Genomic DNA, 21,226 nt, shown 5'->3' on the forward strand with positions numbered 1-21,226 from the left:
CATTGTAAGACTAGCATGCGGGAACCTTGAAGTCATTATGCTAAGTGAAATAAGCCAGTCACAAAAGGACAAATACTATACGATTCCACTCATCTGAGACATAGAGACAAAAGTGGAATGGTAGTTGCCATGGGCTAGGGGGTAGGAAAGATGGGGGATAAGAGTGGGTACAGGGTTTTAGTTTGAGAAGGTGAGAAAGTTCTGGAGACAGCTGTGCATACTAGTGGTTGTACAACAATGTGGACATGCCTAACGCCACTAAAATGCACACTTAAAAATGGTTAAAATGGCAAGTTTTCTATATATTTTAAGTTTACCAAAATAAATCATCTGGGATGGGAGATAACGTTTCATCCCTATTTGGAAAATGCAGCCTGCCACACAGTCCTTGGGATGGTAGTAGAATGAGCATGTAGAAGTCTACATAGTATCCTAATATCCATGTCCTTTGATACGGTGTTGTACATGCTCCACACTAAAATCCTGTACACTAACAGGTAAGACAGAAAGGGCTAAGCAGAGTTGGTATGTACTCAAGTCCTTGTACTGCTCAGGAGAAACTCATCCCATACCAGTCATTTCTCCAAGGTTTTACTCCCCTCCACCATCTGTCTGATTTTTATTACTCTTCAGAATCTCCAGATCGCTGTTTTGCATTTTTCCCCCCAGAGTTTATAGTTATCAGTGGGAGCGTTGGTCTGTAGGGACTTGCACTGCAACACTGAAGGCAGAACTTCTCAAGAAATGGAATCTGTAGAGAAGAATCTTTCATTTTCTATCATTTGTTTTCTATCGCCACATAACAAATTACCGCAAACTTAACAGCTTCAAACAACAGGCATTTAATGTCTCACAGTTCTGTAGGTCAGGAGTCCAGGGATGGAGTAGCTAAGTTCTCTAAGCCAGAAATCTCAACGAGGCTGCCATCAACATATCAGAGAGCTATGTTCTCACTATATGAAAAACCATATTCATCAGTTTGAGACAAAAATAGGTATAATTCCAGGCACCCTTAGTATCTCAATTTTTTTCATAGTGTTCCTTGCTCAAAGGAAATATCCACGTTCAAACAACTTATTAAATATTTATTTTCTAACGATTTGGTTGCCATTTGAAAAAATAATACACATAAATTGAAAGTTTATTTCATCTTAACCACAGTGGGATTTGTGCACCTGTTGGGCATTGCACAACTTTGCAGGCCTTGTAATCAGACTGGACAAGAGCACCCTCATTTCCTGTTTCACATTGATTTTGGCGCTGTACTTGCTTTATCACAACCCCTGAAGAATCCAGCTCCCAAATATATGACGTATCCAAGGAATTTGGTGCCACCTATTGTTGAAATTGTAAACAACCTTGAGCTAGTATTCATTTTGTTTGCCTTAAAAACTTAGAATGTAAAGTATCCCACAGATATCCCCTTGGATAACCCTGAGTATGTGGAGCACCCCAGTGCACAATTTGAGAACCATAGGATCAGATAATAGTGTTATTGTTACAATGTTAACATTTCTTGATTTTGATAAATATGCTATTGCTATGTAAGAGAAAATCCTTCTTAGGAAACACACATTGAAGTACTTATGGATAAAGAAACATGTCTGCAAATTATTCTCAAACTATTAAAAAAAAACTTGTGTGTATATATATGAATATATAGATATTGAACACAATTGCTATAGTAAATGAGGCAAAATGTCAACAGTTGATGAATCTGGATAAAGGGTATACCCGATTTTTTTCCTACTATTCTTAAAACTTTTCAAGTGAAATTGCTTCAAAATAAAGATTTTTAAAAATGCAACACAATACTACATTTTAAGGTGTATATACCTATGTAGTAAAACAATTTTTAAATGCCTAGAAATTAAAAGTCCCAATTCAGATAGTTGCAACCTTTTATAAAGAGGGAGGATGGGTATATTGGGAAAGAGTACACACGGTATCAGATATTTCATTTTTTAATCTATGTGGTGGATGCATAGGTATTCATTATATTATTCTTTATACCTTTAACCATGTCCAAAATATTTCATAATTTACTTTAAAAACACACATTTAAAATATGTAGTCTTTAATACATAAAAATAAAAAACATGAGTACAGGAAAGCATACGGCTGTTTACTGAGGAACTACCATGTACTTCATGTGCATTATCTTTGCAATCCTTACCCTTACCACATGCCCATCTTATGCCAACAAAAAGTATAACAGGGCTGAGTCCAGAACATGTTCCTAACCCCCACTTTCAGGTTCGCACTATGCACAGCTAATGCACACTTCTTTTTAAAAAATTTTTATTATTTTTTTAAAATATTTTATTTATTTATTTGAGAGAGAGAGAGAGAATGAGCAGTAAGGAGGGGCAGAGGTAGAAAAAGAGAGAGAGAGAGAGAAGCAGACTCCCTGCTGAGCGGGAAGCCCCGTATAGTTCTGGATCCCAGGACTGGGAAATCATAACCCAAGCCAAAGGCAGCCGCTTAACCAACTGAGCCACCCAAGCACCCCCACACTTCTTTCTTCTTTCTGTATTAAAGACTGGAAAAGAAAAGGGTGGGGAGAACCTGAAAAAAAAAAAAAAGACTGGAACACACCCAGTAGAAAATATGACTATACATTTTCAAACCTCAGAAAAATCAATATGAAAAAATGGTAATTTTAATCTTTGACCTGTTTTACTGCCCATCTGCTCAATAGTATCAAACCTGATCAGTCTTTTAACAAGTGAAAATTTTACATTTTGCAATTATTCTTCCACACCAGTTGTATTACAGGGCCAAAGGTGAACTAGCAAAGAAAAAGATGTTTATTGATTTATTAAATTATACTGAGAGGTCAGCATCTAGATTTGTGAAGAATCAGTATACATTAAATTCTTTCGAACTTTAAAATATCAAAATTCTGACCAGGACCTATATTTCGTGGTTGTAAAAAATCTTAGAAGCTTCATTAAACTAAGTTTTATTACCTGTTGACTATAAATACAACCCAGAGTAAGCTTCCTTCTTAAAAATCATGTTTTAAAAATAAAATGTTTTAAAATCTGACTTAAGATAGCTAAGAAATTTTGAGGCTTTATTCACTGTCTTCCTGCAATGTATTTCCTTTAAGATGTTTAAAGCTATGTGAGAACAGAAATAATGCTATTTTTGCCCTTGTGATTTACTCGGAAGTTGGCAGCCATTCTTTTTCAGGGCACTAATCCTTTGTCAAGTTCTATTTAACTTCTGTAACTCAAGATAATGACTCAAAAAATTACTGTTCCTCCCAGACTGTTTTCTATCCAAGCAGATGCTTTTCTCATCCCCTGGAATGAGAACAGAAAAGTGGTTATCTTAGGATTCATTACTATTCTACTGTCATATTATCAGTTACAGGGAAGGTGAGCACAGATGATGGGGTTAAGTTTGAATGTGAGTGGGAGGGAGAGGAAAATGAAGGAGCAAACAGCTACAAGAACACACACCTTCATAGAACTGGAAGAGTGTAAGAAACGTCTAATCTGCGCTTTCTTCCTACAGATAAGGACTACGTAATAGAAGAGCAATGACTAAACTAAAATCCGTCTTGACTCCAAATGGACAAGCTATTTTTTTTAACGATAGTAACGGCCCTCTTCCAGAACCAGGGCCCCGACTTCTCCACTTCCCTCGGGCTCCTCTGCAAGCCCAAGCAAGAGAAACATAATATGGGGAGGCGGGGGGTTGTTCGCGTAGATGGGCCCACAGGGACTGAAATTTTCAGAAAAAAACACCCCCAAACAGACTATGGTCTACTTCGAATTTTTAGTGCGACGGGGCCTGGACCCACAATTCCAAATACTCCCGGCCCAAGGATCTGCCCCAAACCGCAATACATTTCTACCACTCGGCTGCAAACGTTAAAAAATGCCGCTGTCCTGGCGCCCCTGCACCCACGCCGCGCTCTCGGTGTAAAACCAGCCACCCGTCAACGCCGACTTCCTGCTGAGGGACCTAGCCCGGCGCGTTGGCGCGACTCCTGGGAACAGGTAATCAAAACCTCGTCTCCAGAGCCCGGTGATGACGTCACGCCGCCCCTTTCTAGCATCGCGAGACTCTCTTCTCCCACCCCCAGTTCCCAGCGCTCCTAACCGCCCGCGCCCGCTGCTAGGCAGCGGCGGGGATGGCGAGCCGCGGAGCCGGGGCGGTGACGATAGCAGCGATTCCGCCATTGGACGAGGAGGCCTGAGGGACGGGCCAGCCTGGTGAACAAGGAGACAGCGAGGCGGGTGGCCCCGAGAGAGCGAGGGCAATGGAGGCCAGCATGCCGAAGCGGAAGGAGCTTGGCAAGTCCCTGCGCATCAAAGTCATCTCCATGGGCAACGCTGAAGTGGGAAAAGTGAGTACCGCGCTGGGAGGGGCGGGACCTCAGCGCGGCGGGGCGACGTGCCGATTGGCTGGGAGGGCGGCCACTCAACAGCCCGGGGCCCAGCCCCCTCCCCGCCCCTGAGCAGGCCCGGGTCTCCCCCTAGGGGATGCGCCTCCGTGAGGAAAACTCTCCTGACCTTTTTGACCTTTGGGTTGTCCGCCTCCTCCTCCACTGACGTCACTCTCCATAAGAAGGTGCCTCTTGTGACCGCTAACCCTTGAATGTATCCCCAAAAGAGTAAGGAGGCCTAGGTCCTTATGTCAGATCGTCTGCCTAGCTACCCTGTCTGCCTTCTAGGTGACCTGTCCAGGACTTAGAGGTGGAGAATAAAAGTTTAGTTACCCCATCTGTTCTTGGGAGCCTAAGGGAGCTTACTGGGGTGCATGTGAGGATTGGAGTATGTAAATGTTGCTCCGCAGACGTGGAGCCCAGAATCCATTTTTAGAGCATAACTGATGGTGACATTTTTCACAAGGAAAGTGCAGTGGATGTCAAGGAGCCTGCATTATTTTGTTTTGTGTATTGCTTTTATTTTTATTTCCGGTGGTGTCATCATATTCATTCTCTCAAAGCCTTAGCTCCACCGCCTTTCTCTCTGCTGGATCTAATGGGTACCCCCTTTAAGCTCTTCCATAGTGTGGGGGAGGGGGGCGCAAGAGGGACCAGGGCCTTCCCCCACGTGAATTCTAACCTGTCTCCTCTTCACCCAAATTGTCTCCCCTTCTGGGTAAGTGGAAGCTGTTGGTTAACCTCCTAAGGTCATCAAATCAATGACAGAGACAGGATTAGAACTTGGGTCTTCACAGCCTACTGCAGTTCTCTCTCCATCATTGTATGCTGTGAAAATCAACTCCAAGTAGATCTATATGCCAAAAGAGCCGTTAATGGAAGTGTTTAGGCCAGTGCCCTGCACATAGTTGATGCTCAGTAAATGTTTATTAGTGCCTTTTCTTTCCATTTAGCATTATCCTGTACTATTTATGTATCTGTGTGTATGTATGTAAGTATTAACACTGAAAGTCAACATTTATTGAACATCAACTATGTGCCAGGCATTAAAAAGAATAAAGCTCTAAAAGGTTTAATAGTAAGCTGGCTAAGTAAGCATGCATCATTTTTGTAATTTTTCTATGCTTAATGGTGCAACATTAAAAATAGACCAAAATGCCCAGTGTCACATTTTTTTAACATTGTTCTATATTTTTTAGCCAATGCAATTAGACAAGAGAAAAAAACAAAATATGAAATACTGGAAAGGAGAAGGTAAAATTATTGTTATTTGCTAGTGATATGTTTATTTATCTGGAAACCCAAAGAGAATTAACTGAAAAGCTTTTAGAAACAATAAGAAAATTCAGTAAGGCAAAATTAATATACAAAAATTAACAGCTTTAGTATATCAAATAATATGTTTTAATATATAATTGAGAAATTATTTTAATTTACAATAACAGCCAAAATAAAATGCCTAGATTTAAACTTAAGAAGAAATAAGTAGGACCTATATGAAGAAAAATTTAAAGCTCTACAAAATGACATAAAATTACTTAAGCACATGGAAAGATACACTTTCCCCTTAATTAGGATCACTTAACATTTTAGAGATGTCAATTCTATAAAATAATCTACAGATGTAATTCAGTACTAGTTAAAATACCAATAGGGGTTTTTTCCTTTCAAAACATAATAAAAGGTACTAAAGTCCTTTGAAAAATTAAATGTGAGAATAACCAAGACAACTGTGAAAAAAAGAAAACACTACCAGATAATAAAACATATTTTAAAGTTACCAAGCTTTTCCTATTGATGCTGGAAAGAACATAGACATCAGTGGAACAGACTGGAGTCCAGAAATAAACCCAAATACATAAGGAAATTCAGTTTACAACAAATGTAGTAAAGTGGTGGGGAAGTAGGGACTATTTAATAAGTACTGCTGGAACAACTATTTACTATTTGGGAGTAAGGTGGATTCCTCTTGCATTGCTTTCTCAAAAATGAATTTTAGGTGGATCATAGATTTAAATGTAACTTAAAAATTTATTTTTTTTTTTGCTGGGGCACCTGGGTGGCTCAGTTGGTTTAGCATCTGACTCTTGATTTTGGCTCAGGTCATGATCTCAGGGTCATGAGATCGAGCCCATGTCAGGCTCCATGCTGGGCGTGGAGCCTGCTTAAGATTCTCTCTGTCCCTCTCCCTCTGCCCCTTCCCCTCCCCTCATGCTCTCTCTCTCTCTCAAAAAAAAAAAAAAAAAAGCCTTAGTTATAAAAATGGCACATACTCATTTTAAAGAATTTGGAAAATATAGAAAGATAAACAATTTTAAGTTAAAAATTGAGGCATGCCCTGGTAAATAATCTTTGGATCAAAGGGCAAATCAAAACAAATGACAAAATAACTAGAAAGCAATGGAAGGGAGAGAATCTGTACTGAAACCTTCAGGACAAAATTAAAGCTATAGTCAAAGGAAAACACATTATCCTATTCATTTCTAAAAAAGAGAGAGAAAAACTAAAGGAACTTAATTGTTTTACAACTTGGTGAGTATACTAAAAACCACTGAATTGTATACTTTTAAAGTGTGAATTTTGTGATATGGTATATCTCATTTTAAAAGACCAAAGGAACTTAGTACCTAAGACATTAGGAAAAGATCACAAAATAAACCAAGAGAAAGTTGGGAAAATGAAAATTAATAATAAAAAAAAGTGCCTAAAAAATCTATTTAAGAAAAATAGAGAAAACAAAAAATTACAAGATTAGTACTGAAAGGGAGACATAATCACATGCTAGAAGAGATTAAAAGAATGGCTAGAGAATGTTACAACCAATTCTATAGAAGCACATTGGAAATGTAAAGGAAATGAAGGACTTCCTAGCAAAATATAAATTACCAAAATTGACTCAAAAAGAAGTGGAAAACCAGTCGATTAGTCACATAAGAAGAAATTAGAAAAACAATGAAAGGATTTATCCTCCAAAAAAGTATCAGGATCAGATGGCTTCATGAATAAGCTTTATTTAAGCTTTAAGTAACATATAATTTCAGTTACTTAAATTATTTTAAGGCAAAGAAAAAGATGAACAGCTCTCCAATTTATTATATGAAGTTGTGGTAACTTAACTAGCAAAACCTGATATAGTATCAAAAAAGAAAAGTATATCCCAATTTCACATATATAGAGAGATGCATAATTTCTTAAATATCAACAAATAGAGCTCAGCAATATATCAAAAATAATTCACTATTAGCAAGTAGAGTTTATCCCTGGAATGCAAACATGGTTCAATATTAAAAAGTTAGTCAACAGGGTGCCTGGGTGGCTCAGTTGGTTAAGCGACTGCCTTGGGCTCAGGTCATTATCCCGGAGTACCGGGATCGAGTCCCGCATCAGGCTCCCTGCTCAGCGGGGAGTCTGCTTCTCCCTCTGACCGTCCCCCCTTCTTGTGCTCTCTCTCTCTCACTCTCTCTCTCAAATAAATAAAATTTAAAAAATAAAAATAAAAAAAAAAGTCAGTCAACATAATTTGTTACATCAGCTGACTACTGGAGAAAATTTTTTCAGTACTGGATAAACATTTGATATAATCAAGTAGGCAATCCTAATAAAAACTTTAAGCAAAATCAGAATAAAATGAAACTACTTAAATATGATAAACAGTATTTATTATTAACCAACAGCAAACATCATACCAAATGGTACAATGCTAAGTCCATTTCCATTAAAATTAGGTATGAAAATGATACTTGCTATTTTCCTTTATTACTCGGCATTGTTTTAGAGGTTCTAGAAATCCAGGAAGAAAAAGGGAATTTCTAAGGGCTTAATCTTCTCTATGGGAGAATCCTGAAAGTTCTCTGTGGTCTTTGTGTATATCTAATTCAGCTTTCTGCCTTGGCAGTCAACCTACCCCAAAGACCCAGTCCAGTTCTCCGTGCCTTCTAGCATCAGAACTTTCCTAATGTGGGGCGCCTGGTGGCTCAGTCAGTTAAGCATCTGCCTTCGGCTCAGGTCATGATCCCAAGGTCCTGGGATCGAGCCCCGCATGGGGCTCCCTGCTCTGCGGGAAGCCTGCTTCTCCCTCTCACACTCCCCTTGCTTGTGTTCCCTCTCTCGCTGTGTCTCTCTCTGTCAAATAAATAAATAAAATCTTAAAAAAAAAAAAGAACTTTCCTAACGTGCTTAATTTGACTCTTCATAACACCCAACATTGAAGCTTGCCCTAATTTTAGATTTCCAGTTATATTTAATAAATATTTTCCTGTTAAATCAGTTGAATTGGGTTTTCAGAGGTCCTACAATATTGTATATACTTCTTGGAGTTTCTTTTCTCTCTTAACAATAGATATGATAATCCCTCCAAGTTATCTGATACAGCTCTGCTCTTTTTCATTTGCATAGTCCACAATAAGCAAGATTCCTCTGTTGATGAGAATTCATGTCATTTCCAGCTTTTCCCCTACTACAGTGTTGCAATAAATGCCGTGTGTGTGTGTGTGTGTGTACATACACTTAAATACTGGTCTTCTAATTTCCATAGACGAGATTCCCAGGGGTAGAATGCTGAGTTGAAGAGCATATTTTTAAATTTTAGTAGCTATTGCCAACTGCTCTTCAAAGAACTATATTTCTACCAGGAGTATAGTATGCAGGTACCCTTTTTCCCATATCCCTGCCAACACAGGTGTTGTTATTCTTTTTTTTTTTTTTTTAAAGATTTTATTTATTTATTTGAGAGAGAGAATGAGAGACAGAGAGCATGAGAGGGAGGAGGGTCAGAGGGAGAAGCAGACTCCCCGCTGAGCAGGGAGCCCGATGCGGGACTCGATCCCGGGACTCCAGGATCATGACCCGAGCCGAAGGCAGTCGCTTAACCAACTGAGCCACCCAGGCTCCCCCAGGTGTTGTTATTCTTTTAACGACTCCTAGTCTGGTTGGTGAGAAGTATTACTTTAATTTGCATTTCATCAACTACAGATGAAGTTGAGCACCTTTTCATATGCTTATTGGCTATTTGGATTTGCTCTTCTGTATATTTATATTCCCTACTCATTTTTCTATTGAATGATGTGTCTTTCTTACCAATTTTTCTGGTTCAGGGACATCAGAGATAATAACTTTTTGCCGGTCATACGAGTAGTGAATATTTGGGTATGTCATTTGTCTTTTAATATTTTTATAAATATTTTGCCATACAGTTGCTTTTGTTATTATTTCTATATACTCTGTTATGCCTGTCCTTTCTTTTTTTTTAAAGATTTATTTATTTATTTGAGAGTGAGAGAGAGAGAGAATGAGAGGGAGGAGAGTCAGATGGAGAAGTGGACTCCCTGCTGAGCAGGGAGCGCGATGCAGGGCTCGATCCCGGGACTCTGGGATCATGACCTGAGCCAAAGGCAGATGCTTAGCCGACTAAGCCACCCAGGCACCCTTGTCCTTTCTTTTATGGTTTTTGAGTTTCCTTTCTTGGTTGAAAAGTTTTCCCTAAGGTTGTACATATGTTGCACATTTCTTCTGCACTTGATCTTAGCCAAAGGACTGAGAAGTGATGGTGCACATTTTCTTCTGAAATTTTTGTTGTTTTATTTTTAAATTTTGAAATCACAAATTCATCTGAATTTATTTTTGTATTTAGAAAAGGGCCCAGCTTGTGTGAGTAGCATTTTACTAAAGAAATCATTCTTTTCCCCTTAACTTTAAATATCACCTGGGTCACTTTTAAAATTTCTTTTAATGAGATCTATTTCTGGGCTCTCTGTTCTATTCTACTGACCTATTTGTCTATTTTTATGCCAATATAATACTGTCTTGATTGCTTTCAGAATATTTTAATATCTATTAAGGTAGGTTCCCTCCTCTTTCTATTGTCCTGCCCCATTCCTCTTTTTCATATTTTGATTAGTTCTTCCCAGATAGTTGTTCTTTCATATGAATTTTAGGAAAATTCTATTTTAAAAAAGAGGCCTACTTTAATACCCATCGTACTGCATGGAGCACTGGGTATTATACACAAACAATGAGTCATGGAACACTACATCAAAAACAAATGATGTAATGTATGGTGATTAACATAACATAAAAAAAAGTTACAAAAAAAAAAAAAGGCCCAAACCTGTTAAGATCTTAACTGAAACTGCATTAAAAAAGAAAAGTACCTAAAAATCTATTTAAGAAAAATAGTGAAAGCAAAACATTCTCTCTGTATTTATGTTATTTAACTTAGCTTATAAGATCCCAAGGAACAGGAGCCCTGTCTATTTGTTTTATAAGGAGTGGTTATTAATACAATTACTTAAATGTGTGTCTTGTTAAACACTTATAACTAGTATTTAAATAGTGTACTGTAGTTAAAGGACTGCCAGGCCTCTTAATCTCATGAATAATTTAGAAAAAGGCTATATTCATTTTCCCAAGCTATTGTGAGAGAAAATATTTGTGAAATGCATTCAAGCTATAAAATGCTTTTAAAAGTGTAGCCTCTTAGCAGTAGTCACTCCAACGAAATTTTTCCTTCAGTTCACAATAAGCTTATTAACTGCTTTTTAAATTAACTGTCCTATTTAATTTAGGTTAACGTTCATCAGGGAAGGATTTGAGCAAAATAAACTCCATTACTAGCACTCCTAAGTAAATTGTAAGTTTCATGAGTGCTAAGAGCTATTATTAATATATGGCATTTAAAATTGGTTTCTACTGGCACTGAGCAAATTTCATTGGCATGAGCAAAAAGATGGAACTAAAATACTGGTGTTTACTGTCCTCAGATAGTTTACTGTCTAGCTGAAGAGATAAGATGAATATATACATGTGAAATGATAACTAACAATACAAAGCAATGTATGACTGCTGGCATGTATGTGCGTGTGTGTCTGCATGTATAATATATGTGTATATATTAGTATGTATGTAAAGTGTTAGACGAGTTCAGATGCAGACAAGATCTCTTATAACCTGAAGCTCAGAGTTTGAACTGCCTTAAAGGATAAGATTTGGAAAGAGGGGAGAAAGCTCATTCCAAGGAGAGGGAAAAGTAATGACAAAAGTCAGGATGTCAGGTCTATGGGAGTTTTGCAGAAATGGAGAGTTTATATTAGAAGAGTTCAGACAGGGAATACAGATTAGGGCCAGATTATGGAGAACCTTGAATAAAGGACAAAGGAATTTGGATTTCAAACTTGGCACTGAGAAGCCACTGAAGATTTTTGAGTTAGGGAAGTGAAAAATGTCAGTGGTGTGCAGTATTGGCTGAGGTTGGGAGGAAAGGAAGGCAGAAAGACCAATAAAGAATTTCCTACAGTTGTCTAGGAGTGGATGATGAGGATCTAAACCCAAAAGGTGTCAATCGGAATTGAAATGAAGAGAAAGAGGCAAGAAACCTTCAGAAGATTTAGAAAGGCTCAGAGTCAAACATGGCTTTAATATTCTGATCCTCTGTGGTTGGAAAAATGGTGGTATTATTAACAGAACCAGGATGTCAGCAGGATGAACTGTTTTTATGTATGGGATTAGGTCATTTTTGGACATGTTGAATTTGAGGTAACAGCAGGACACCCAAGTAGAAAGTAGTCTTAGTATTTGAAGATGTAGATCTGCTTTTGAGAAGGGAGGTCAAGGCTAAATGTTTTGGTGGTATTGTTGAAAGCATAAGAGTAAGTCTTCAAAAAAAAAAAGAGCTCAAGGATGGAGAACTAAACTGAAAACATGTTTGGTATTAGGGAAGAATATTTAAATAATTTTTCTTTAAAATTTTCACTTTTAGCATTTGTTTTGGTTATTTGAAAATGCTTTCTCTCTCATTGTGGTGAGTGAAGAAACCATAATGAAGAACTGTGCTTATTTTGTATGTTTCCAGAGTGTATTTACTAAAAGCATATATTTTTTACCTTTTTAGAGTTGTATTATAAAACGATACTGTGAGAAAAGATTTGTGTCTAAATATCTTGCAACAATTGGAATTGACTATGGAGTCACAAAGTAAGTACATTGTTTCTTTGGGCTTATAAATTACATAGACCTTCGAACTCCTCTAAAATGATGTATCTTGGGGCACCTGGGTGGCTCAGTTGTTAAGCGTCTGCCTTCGGCTCAGGTCATGATGCCAGGGTCCTGGGATCGAGCCCCGCATCGGGCTCCCTGCTCGGCGGGAGGCCTGCTTCTCCCTCTCCCACTCTCCCTGCTTGTGTTCCCTCTCTCACTGTGTCTCTCTCTGTCAAATAAATAAAATCTTTAAAAAATAAATGAAATGATGTATCTTGAAATAGAGATTCTGAAGACACATCAGGAAAGACAGGAATAAGAGACCTTTACAGAAATGTAGTGATCATGTAATTTGTTCATCACTGAGCACGTTCTTTTTTTGCCAGGCCTTGCCTTAGGTGTAGGGTCTACAACAATGAGCAAGTTAATAAAAAGCCTAACTGGCAGATGTACCTTTTTAGGAAACATGTTTCTGTATAAAAAGGTCCTATTAGCAGATGTGTTTATAGAGCATTTTGAGATATTCTTTCTAAAAAGTCTAAATATTATGTGGAAAATTTTCTACCAGAGGACGTCCTTTATTGGTTTATGATCTTTACAGCCTTTTGGTATCTAGAGAATGATCTGGGAGAAGTAAAATTGGGCAGAAGTGGGGATTTATCTGGAGATGAACCGAGGGTGGGTTGAGCTTGGGGAGATGGGGTTACATTAGCAGGAAATAATACTACCAAAGCATAGAATTGAGGTATACAGCAAACTCCTGGAAGGTGGAATTTCAGGAGCTCACTATTCTGGCTCTAACCTGCCCCTCTCCTTCCCTCTTGTTGCATTCCTTTACACACTTTACCCTCCATCCACACTGCACCGTTGTCCTCATATTTTCCTGTCTCAATGCCATTATTCATTCTGTCCACCTGAAATGTCCTTTCCCCTCATCTCTCCATCTGTCAGACTCTTTGAGGTGGAAAATGGTCTTGTTCCCATAAGGCTTTGGAATACCTCCTTTATTAGTCAGGACTTTTTTTGGTTGCAAATGACAGAAATCTTAAACTTCTCTATGCTGTTTATGGTACTTAGAATAAATTGCCACATGTCATTATTATTTATATATGTTTAATATCTCCTGCTAGATTGTAAGCTCCACAAAGAAGGGGCTATTAGTATAAATCATCTCCAAGTGCCTAGTACAGTGCTTGTACATAGTAGATACTCAAAAACTATGTATTATTAGGTAAGATAGGTACATCTAAAGAGGAAGTTTGCAAGATTAGAATATGAGGGCAGCTTTCAAGAAGGTGGACTAAATTGGTGGGGTATATCTATACTTCAGGACACAGAATTTCATCAATGGTATGGCAGGAGATCCTGTTTAAGGCAGTTCTGTTTTAAATCCATTATAAGTAGCTAATTTATTCAACTAAGAAATGAGAATCACCATATTATGCCATAGAACTGTGGTAGTTTAGTCAACAGACTATTCTATTTCTGTCTGAAATTTTTTTGGAGAAAGATGGTTGTCCCATGGTGAATCAGGAGGATATAACTGAACCCAACTTAAACCAGCTCAAGCAAAAAATAATAATAATCATGAAAAATAAAGGATATTAATTCATATAATCCAATTACAAGGATGCTGGGCCTTAGAGATGGCTGGAACCAGGGACAGAATATAGCCAGATCGTTTACTACATCTCTCTCCACCTTTTAGCTTCCTCTACATGGCTTCCAGCCGATCTCAGACTCACACTGTGAATTTTACTTCCAGAGAGGGACCAAAGCTAGTATTCCAAGTTTAAAAATCCCAGGGAAGGTTTGATTGTCCAGGTAGAGACAGGTGTCTTTCCCCAGCTCAGCTGGCTATGGCCAACAGAGTGGGATCGCTAAGAACATATAGCAGAACCCATCTGAACCACAACCACAAGAGGAAAGGGGGGTTCTATGAGGTAGTCAAAATAACAGATACCCATTCCATCCTTCCTGTTTCCAATATGGTGAAGCTCAAACTCCAGCATGCTGAAGAATTACTTGTAGAGTTTGTAAAAATGCAGATTCCTGGGACCCACCCACTAAGATTCTGATTTGCCAGGTCTGAGGTGGTGCACAGGAATCTGCATTTTTAACAGCCTCATAATAATGATGCAGGTGGTCTTCAGGCCAGAACCTAGGAAAGCACGACCTCGAGGTAATGAATTATCATTTTTCTTAAGGTAATTTCCTCTGTCTGGCATCTGAATTAAATTAACCTCTTTGAGTTTCAGTGTGTGAATACATTTTTGTTCATTCTTGACTTCATAGCCTTTAGTTACATCCTCTCTCAGCTGCTATCTCTTTAAGGCAAAATTTTCTAATATAAATTATTATACAGATCTTCTCCAGATGCTCTCAGACTCTGTTGTTATTTTGTTTTTGCTCTTGTCACATCCTCTTTTATAAGATGGATCCTGATTTCACAGATGTTAAAATGAAAACAAATATGCATTTTGGAATTGATGAAATCTGGTAGAGAATTCAGGAATAAAGAAATGATTAGTGGTTAGCTTAATTTAAATCTACAAGTAATATAAAACAACTATAGGAATTATGGTTTCAGAATAGAAAGTGGATGTTATAAATGCAGACAAGGGAATAATAACAATAAACAAACCAGGAGGTGGTAAAGGGACAATGAGAGCAAGTACTGATGTCCTTGTATTCCATAAGAGGGGGTCGTGTCAATGCTGTGTAAATTGAAACATGTCACTTAAAACAATGATTCTAACCTGTTAATTTATTGTGAATAATTCCTATTCTTAACTTAGAGGGGTCTTTTAGAAAATATTTCTTGTGATGAGGAAACATATTTAAAGTTCAAAAATTCTAGCTCACTTCAGTTTCTTTTTCTTTTGTTAAATTAATAACAAGTAAATTCTATACTTTTTATTTTAAAATAGCATAACCCCATTTTTATAAAATACTTATGCAGTCATATCTGTGCATTGAAGAAGACTGCAGTGTTGTTCATCTATAGTGACGAAGGTTTTTTCTGGGTGATAGGATTTGGGATAAATTTTAAACTTTCATCTTCGTGTTTTTCTTTAGCATTTGAAATACAATATTTCATTAATTTATTTACCAATAGTGATTTTTCTTGAAAAAATAAAAAGGACAAGATGCAAATATGCTATGATGTTGACAGTATTTAATTCTAATATGAATGGTTGTTATTTTTCCTTCTTGTTCTTTTCTCTGTTTAAAAAGTTTTGAAAACAAGTTGACTGTTGCTCTTGCTCCATGAAGATCACACACGTTAGTTATTGTTCTGCGTGGTAACCAAGCATTACCACTAGTAATTAAGATGTCTTATTAAGTGAAATAAAATATTTTGTTTTCCTTCATCTCTCTCCTACTTGCCTCAAATCAGTTTCCTCAGTTCTGTGGTAATAGTCACCATTTGTTAGTTAAGGGGCATGGACTGAAGTGTCTTGAGGTAAGCTGAAGGTAAATGAGGGTCTTACTACAAGTGGGCTCAGTGTTCTTAAAATAAGGAGGCAGGATGATCTGCCAAGTTGCCAGCTTCTGTTGTATTGATTATCTGTTATCAGGAAGAGGCACTGAGAAAGCCTCTTATAAATTTCATTCATTTTAAAATTCATAAATGACATAAATGATATGAATGGGAATGCAGAAGCCATAACCTTCTTTGTAATTGTTTCCATTTGAACATTTCAGGGTGCAAGTCAGAGACAGAGAAATCAAAGTTAACATCTTTGATATGGCTGGCCATCCCTTCTTCTATGAGGTAAGAAAGACTTTTTGAGAAAACCAGTATCCAGTATTGTCAGTGGATTAGGGAAAGATCCTGAGTTATCTGAAACAACCAGTGTGCAAATCGTGTATAAAATTAGGTGAATTTAGCTGGTGGTTGTGGCTTCCTTTCTGAGCCTTAACTGAATGGAAACCTGTTAGTCTTTTGTTCCATCCCCTTAAATAGTGGTAGGAAATTTAATTGCTAATGTTCCAAACACTTAGATAAGACATTTTAACTTTCAAAGGACTGTTTGGTTTATACTTTATACCTTCCCGATCAATGGCCATCATTCATTCACCACATACCAGTGTGCCAGTTTCTATTGAACACTGGTAACACACAGTCCCTGTCCTCGTGGAACACAAATCTGTCAGAGAAGACAGATGTTAAACAAATGGCAGAATGCTTGGGAGCATTTAATATCTAGCCTAGCTTATCTGGGAGGACAGGAAGTCTTGTTGAAGGAAGCAACACTTAAGCATTGACGGATTTGATGGATAAGAAGACTTACGTAGGTTGGTGGGAATTCAGGGATGATGTGATACACAGGATAGTTTTGAGTGGTACAGACTATAATAGTTTGGAGAATGAATGTCTCTAATGATGGGGTCGCACTGCCTCACAAGTTCATTGGCTTTACCATTAAAAACTCTAGATTAACAACTCCCTTTTGAAGGCTGCCTTCCTTTGACTTTCACTATTGATCTTGGCCTTGTTTTTGGAACAACATAGACTGAGTCTGTGCTTTTACAACAGAACCTTTCTAATATTTGTTAATTCGCTCCTTTTCAGGTAAAGTATTTTCTAGTCCTGCCCCAGCGAGGCTTCTCAAGATCCTTTGTGGATAATCTCTAGTTAGCTGATAGGGAGCTGAGAACTGAACACAACATTCCAGATATTGTCTAGTGAAAAACACTGAGTGTTCCTTTACTTTCTATCATTAGACACTAGACATCTTATCAATGCAAACTGAAATTACAATAGCTTTTTTTCCCGGCAGCTCAAAAAGATACAAGTATAATTAATAGAAGCTCCTTGAGTTCACCACTTCTGAAGTAACTTTTCTCTGAATAGCTTTGATTTTTCCTTTTTTGTCAAATATTTACTTGTCTGTAGCTCAAACCCTCCTTTTTGACAAGACCAAAGCCATCTTCCCCCTAAGCCCCAAATGGACCAAAGTATACTTTTGCTCAGCACACACCTGGTGAAGCACCGATAGCCATTCTCATGATCCCTGGCCTCCCTCCATTCTTGAGGCCTGTCCTCCATTAAGCTACTACTGGCATTCGTCCTCTTGACAGGTTTATCCAAAGGGCCTACTGAGAAAGGACAGTCTGCTTAGCATGTGAGACAGCACTCTCAGAGGACAGTGTCAAAGAGAGGACCTTGAGGGAATGCTGGACCTGTATCTTAACAGCAGTCTTGTTTCCACTGATGCACACATCATTCTGGGGCTTGCTGGTATGAGTTAGATGGTCTATAGAAAATTCTTGAGGCCCGAGTGATATTAAACTAACAGCTTTCTCTGACCTACAAGCTAGAAAGTTTGCCATTTCTGCTCTAGGAAATAATCCCAATTCCCTTAACATCCCTTAACTATTTAATTAAACTTTGGATGCTGCAAGACTTCCAGGACTAACATCAGAGAGCTGTTTTGGGAGCCAAGAATAAGAGAGCTGTGGGGGACCATTGAGGCTTCTCCTTTTTCATTTTACAGGTGAGAAAACTAAAGCTGGAGGTGCTAAAACCACTAAAGATTACAGAGGTAGCTAGTTGCTGAGCCCAGACTTGAACTTGAGTCAGTGGAAAGAGAAATCCATGGAGCTTGCCTAAATCTCTATTTACACGCAAATCTCCCTCTGGATAGCATAATTTGCATTTTGAAATTCTTTGGCCTCTACCTACATTCTCTACATTCAGCTCTTGATTTAAAATGTCTCGAATACTTACACCTGTGAGGCCCTGTTGGCGACACAAAGATGGACACATCAAGATGCATGCCTTCATGTCGCCTGGAGTCTACTGGGGAAGGCAGCTGTATATGCTACCAACTATAAACCAGACAGGAAGTGATAGGAGCACTACTAGAAGCACAAAGGCTGTGCTATTCCAGGGATATAGAGGTTAGATTCTGTTTGGCAGGGGTTGCGGGTTAGATGATGAGGTGTGGTGCAGGAAAAACCCCATGAAAGATACAGTGTCATAGCTAAAGTTGAAAGATTAAAGATAAAGAGATGTCTGTTTCCAGATGGAGTTAGAGAGGCACAGGGCAGCTTTGAGGAATGAGAGATTATCCACTTTGAAGGACAGGAGGTAGGAGCAGGATAAGACTGGGAAGCTGGTGGAGGACTGATTAGAAACTTTCAACACCAGTTAAAAGAATTTGAACTTTAGGGGGTTGGCAGTGGGAAGCACTAAAGAATTTTTGAACCAGGGCTTTAAAAAGATAAATATGCACTGTGTATAATGTTGCTGGGGAGGTTACTTAGAAAATTCTTGCTGTAGTAGTCAAGAGGTAGTATAATGTTGGCATGTGGAAATGGAAAGCAAGTGACAGGTGCAGGAAACCTGGCAGAGGTCGCTCCTACAGGATTGTTTGTGCCTGCTGAGCGAAAAGGGAGACGAAAGCAGCAAAGGTTAACGCTAGGCTTTCCATCCCCGTGACTCAGAGAACGGTGTGCTCCTTTCATCACCAGAAGTTTAAGGGAAGGAGAAGATTGGGAAGGAATAAGCTGGAGGGTTTCCTCTTGTACATATTGAATTTGAGATTCCAGCAAGACATTCAGCTGGGAGAGTCTAGAGCTAACTAGAAACGCAGGTCCGGAAGCACAGATGAAAAGGCTCACCTTGGAGGTTCTCACAGTTGAAACTATGCAGGTGGTTATGTTGTCTGAGTTGGAGGGAACGATTGAAAAAGAACGGCTGAGGGCCTGGGACAGGATTTGGGGAATTATAGCGGCCAGCTGGAGTGGGAGCAATGGAGAGAGGAGGAGTTGGTAAAAGACCAGACAAGAACCTGGAGAAGGTGGTGTATGGGAGCCAAGGCAGCAAGAGTTTCAGAAAAGAAGGGAGAGGCCCGTTTTCACGACTGCAGGTGGGCTGAGGACCTTGGGGACTGAGGGGAGGAGACCCCTGCTGTTCATCACTTTAATTCTTTCTGATTTTGTTGGTTTCAATTTAGGAGATAGCTGCTTCTGTTTCTACAGATTAATAGACATTTGCATTCTTGGCCCAGGCATCTGTCTATACTCAGAAACCTAAATTTCATGCCTGATGTGTGTAAGATGTCCTCATTTCTTACTACAGACTGGTGTGGGTGTGTACATACTGGAATTCTATGAGACAAATGAGTAATATGTGGCCTCTGTCAAGGTTCTTACTGGAATTTTGGCCTGAAACCCCCAGTCTGTCAATATTACTCCTCACCTACTCGACCTATCATTCCTCCGCCACTTTCATATGCCCTGTACTTCATGCTGCCTCTTCCTAGAATTATAGATATGCCCCAGAAGCGAGTTGCCATTTCTAGCAAAAATATCAGAGGAGGACCAATCAGAGGAGTGTGAGAAAGGAAGGCAGAAGGTGCAAATACACATTGTTTTGCAGGCACCATTTAGGTGCTTTGCCTTCATTATCTCCTGTAATCCTTGTAATCACCCCATGAAGTAAGTAGTGCTATCCCCATTTTACAGATGAGGACACTGAGACGCAGAGAGGTTAAGTGACTTGCCCAAGATCACACAACTAGTAAGTAAGTGTGAACCCAGATCTGACTCCAGAGCCATTACATTACACTGAGGCTCTGAGTTCAGAGTTCTGAAGTTGGTGTGCAGACCCAAGAGTCAGGGAAGCTCTGCCTAGCATCTCGGGGAAGCCAGCTTTGGGCTGTGGTACATAAATGGCTATACCTCTTGCTGATGCTCATGTTATTTTTGCCATAAGTTCTTCTGAATTGTTCATTCACCCTCTGGTTCTTCCTGAGAAGAGCTTCACTCTGTAGAATGTGTGTTATTTTAAGGTCTACTAACGAGAATTAAAGATTGATTGCCTCTAGGAGGTAGAGATGGAGGTGAGAAGGGGTGGGGCAGGAAGCTGTTACTTTCATCGCAAGACCTTGTACTAGTAGGGGTTTTTTTTCATATTACTTTGATTTTATAGAAAGTCCTCTAAAGACCAGTAGATATTGAGATACAATAGCAAATACCATGTATACACAAAAGAACACACTTTGTTATGTTAATGACTGTGACATATATTATAAAATCACAAAACCTACAATTTGCACATCTGTTCTTTTATGTGAAGGTTCGTAATGAGTTTTACAAGGATACACAGGGTGTAATACTGGTCTATGATGTTGGGCAGAAAGATTCCTTTGATGCCCTTGATGCGTGGCTGGCAGAGATGAAACAAGATCTTGGACCTCACGGAAACATGGAAAATATTGTATTTGCAGTGTGTGCCAACAAGGTAACTGCTTTGGAAATGGTATGCTCAACTTTCCGGATTCATTATGGGAAGAGTGCAGCTCTGAGTTTTGGGGAACAAATGAAAAGAAAAGAAGTCCTTATTCTGTACTATAGGAATCAACAGCTTTTCAAAACATACATCCCTAAAACAAAAAATAAAAACACAAACTCCCCTATGTCAGGATATTTATCCATTTTTTTCTGGTGCTGTATGTGGCGAAGGATATTGGTGACTGAGCAGGGGAGAGGGGGATCCTAATAATTACACTCTGACCTGATTAGAGAAGGGACAATCATTAGGTGCAGCCTGGATTATGGAAAGGTATGAAAAGCAGACTGTGGCCCCTTGAGTGTGGGAGATATCATGAAGCCAACTTTCACAGAGGTGAGGAGCAGTTTTCTTAAAGGATAAAGTGGGAAGCGTGGGAGCAGCACTTGTCATTTTGCCACAGAAAATCAGTCTATGTTCAATATTGGCAAAATTTTTTTGTCTCTTTGGGTCCTCATAATTGTTTATACTAGTGCTGGCATTCATTTAAGAGTAGTTTTTGCCTCAGTAAAGGATTGATGAAAACCTCACAGGGTCTATACTAGGGG

The 21,226-nt window shown here is 38.8% G+C and overlaps 1 protein-coding gene across 2 annotated transcripts in view; it reads left to right on the plus strand.

Annotated features, from left to right (window-relative positions):
• Nucleotides 1–4,049: 4,049 nt before the first annotated feature.
• The window catches only part of DNAJC27 (DnaJ heat shock protein family (Hsp40) member C27), a 31,293-nt gene continuing 14,116 nt past the window's right edge, over nt 4,050–21,226 (plus strand). Inside the window, exons 1-4 of one of the 2 annotated variants that reach the window (XM_081797114.1) lie at nt 4,050–4,363; nt 12,288–12,370; nt 16,082–16,151; nt 20,466–20,630. In XM_081797114.1, coding sequence (XP_081653240.1) covers nt 4,277–4,363; nt 12,288–12,370; nt 16,082–16,151; nt 20,466–20,630 — 405 coding nt within the window. In that variant the 5' untranslated portion in view covers nt 4,050–4,276. The remainder of the gene's footprint in view (nt 4,364–12,287; nt 12,371–16,081; nt 16,152–20,465; nt 20,631–21,226) is intronic. The other variant, XM_081797113.1, reaches the window with a different exon arrangement.

Source organism: Leptonychotes weddellii, chromosome 10 (assembly GCF_054177405.1).
Source record: "Leptonychotes weddellii isolate Sample4059 chromosome 10, ASM5417740v2, whole genome shotgun sequence".
In the NCBI taxonomy this organism is placed as follows: Eukaryota; Metazoa; Chordata; class Mammalia; order Carnivora; family Phocidae; genus Leptonychotes; species Leptonychotes weddellii.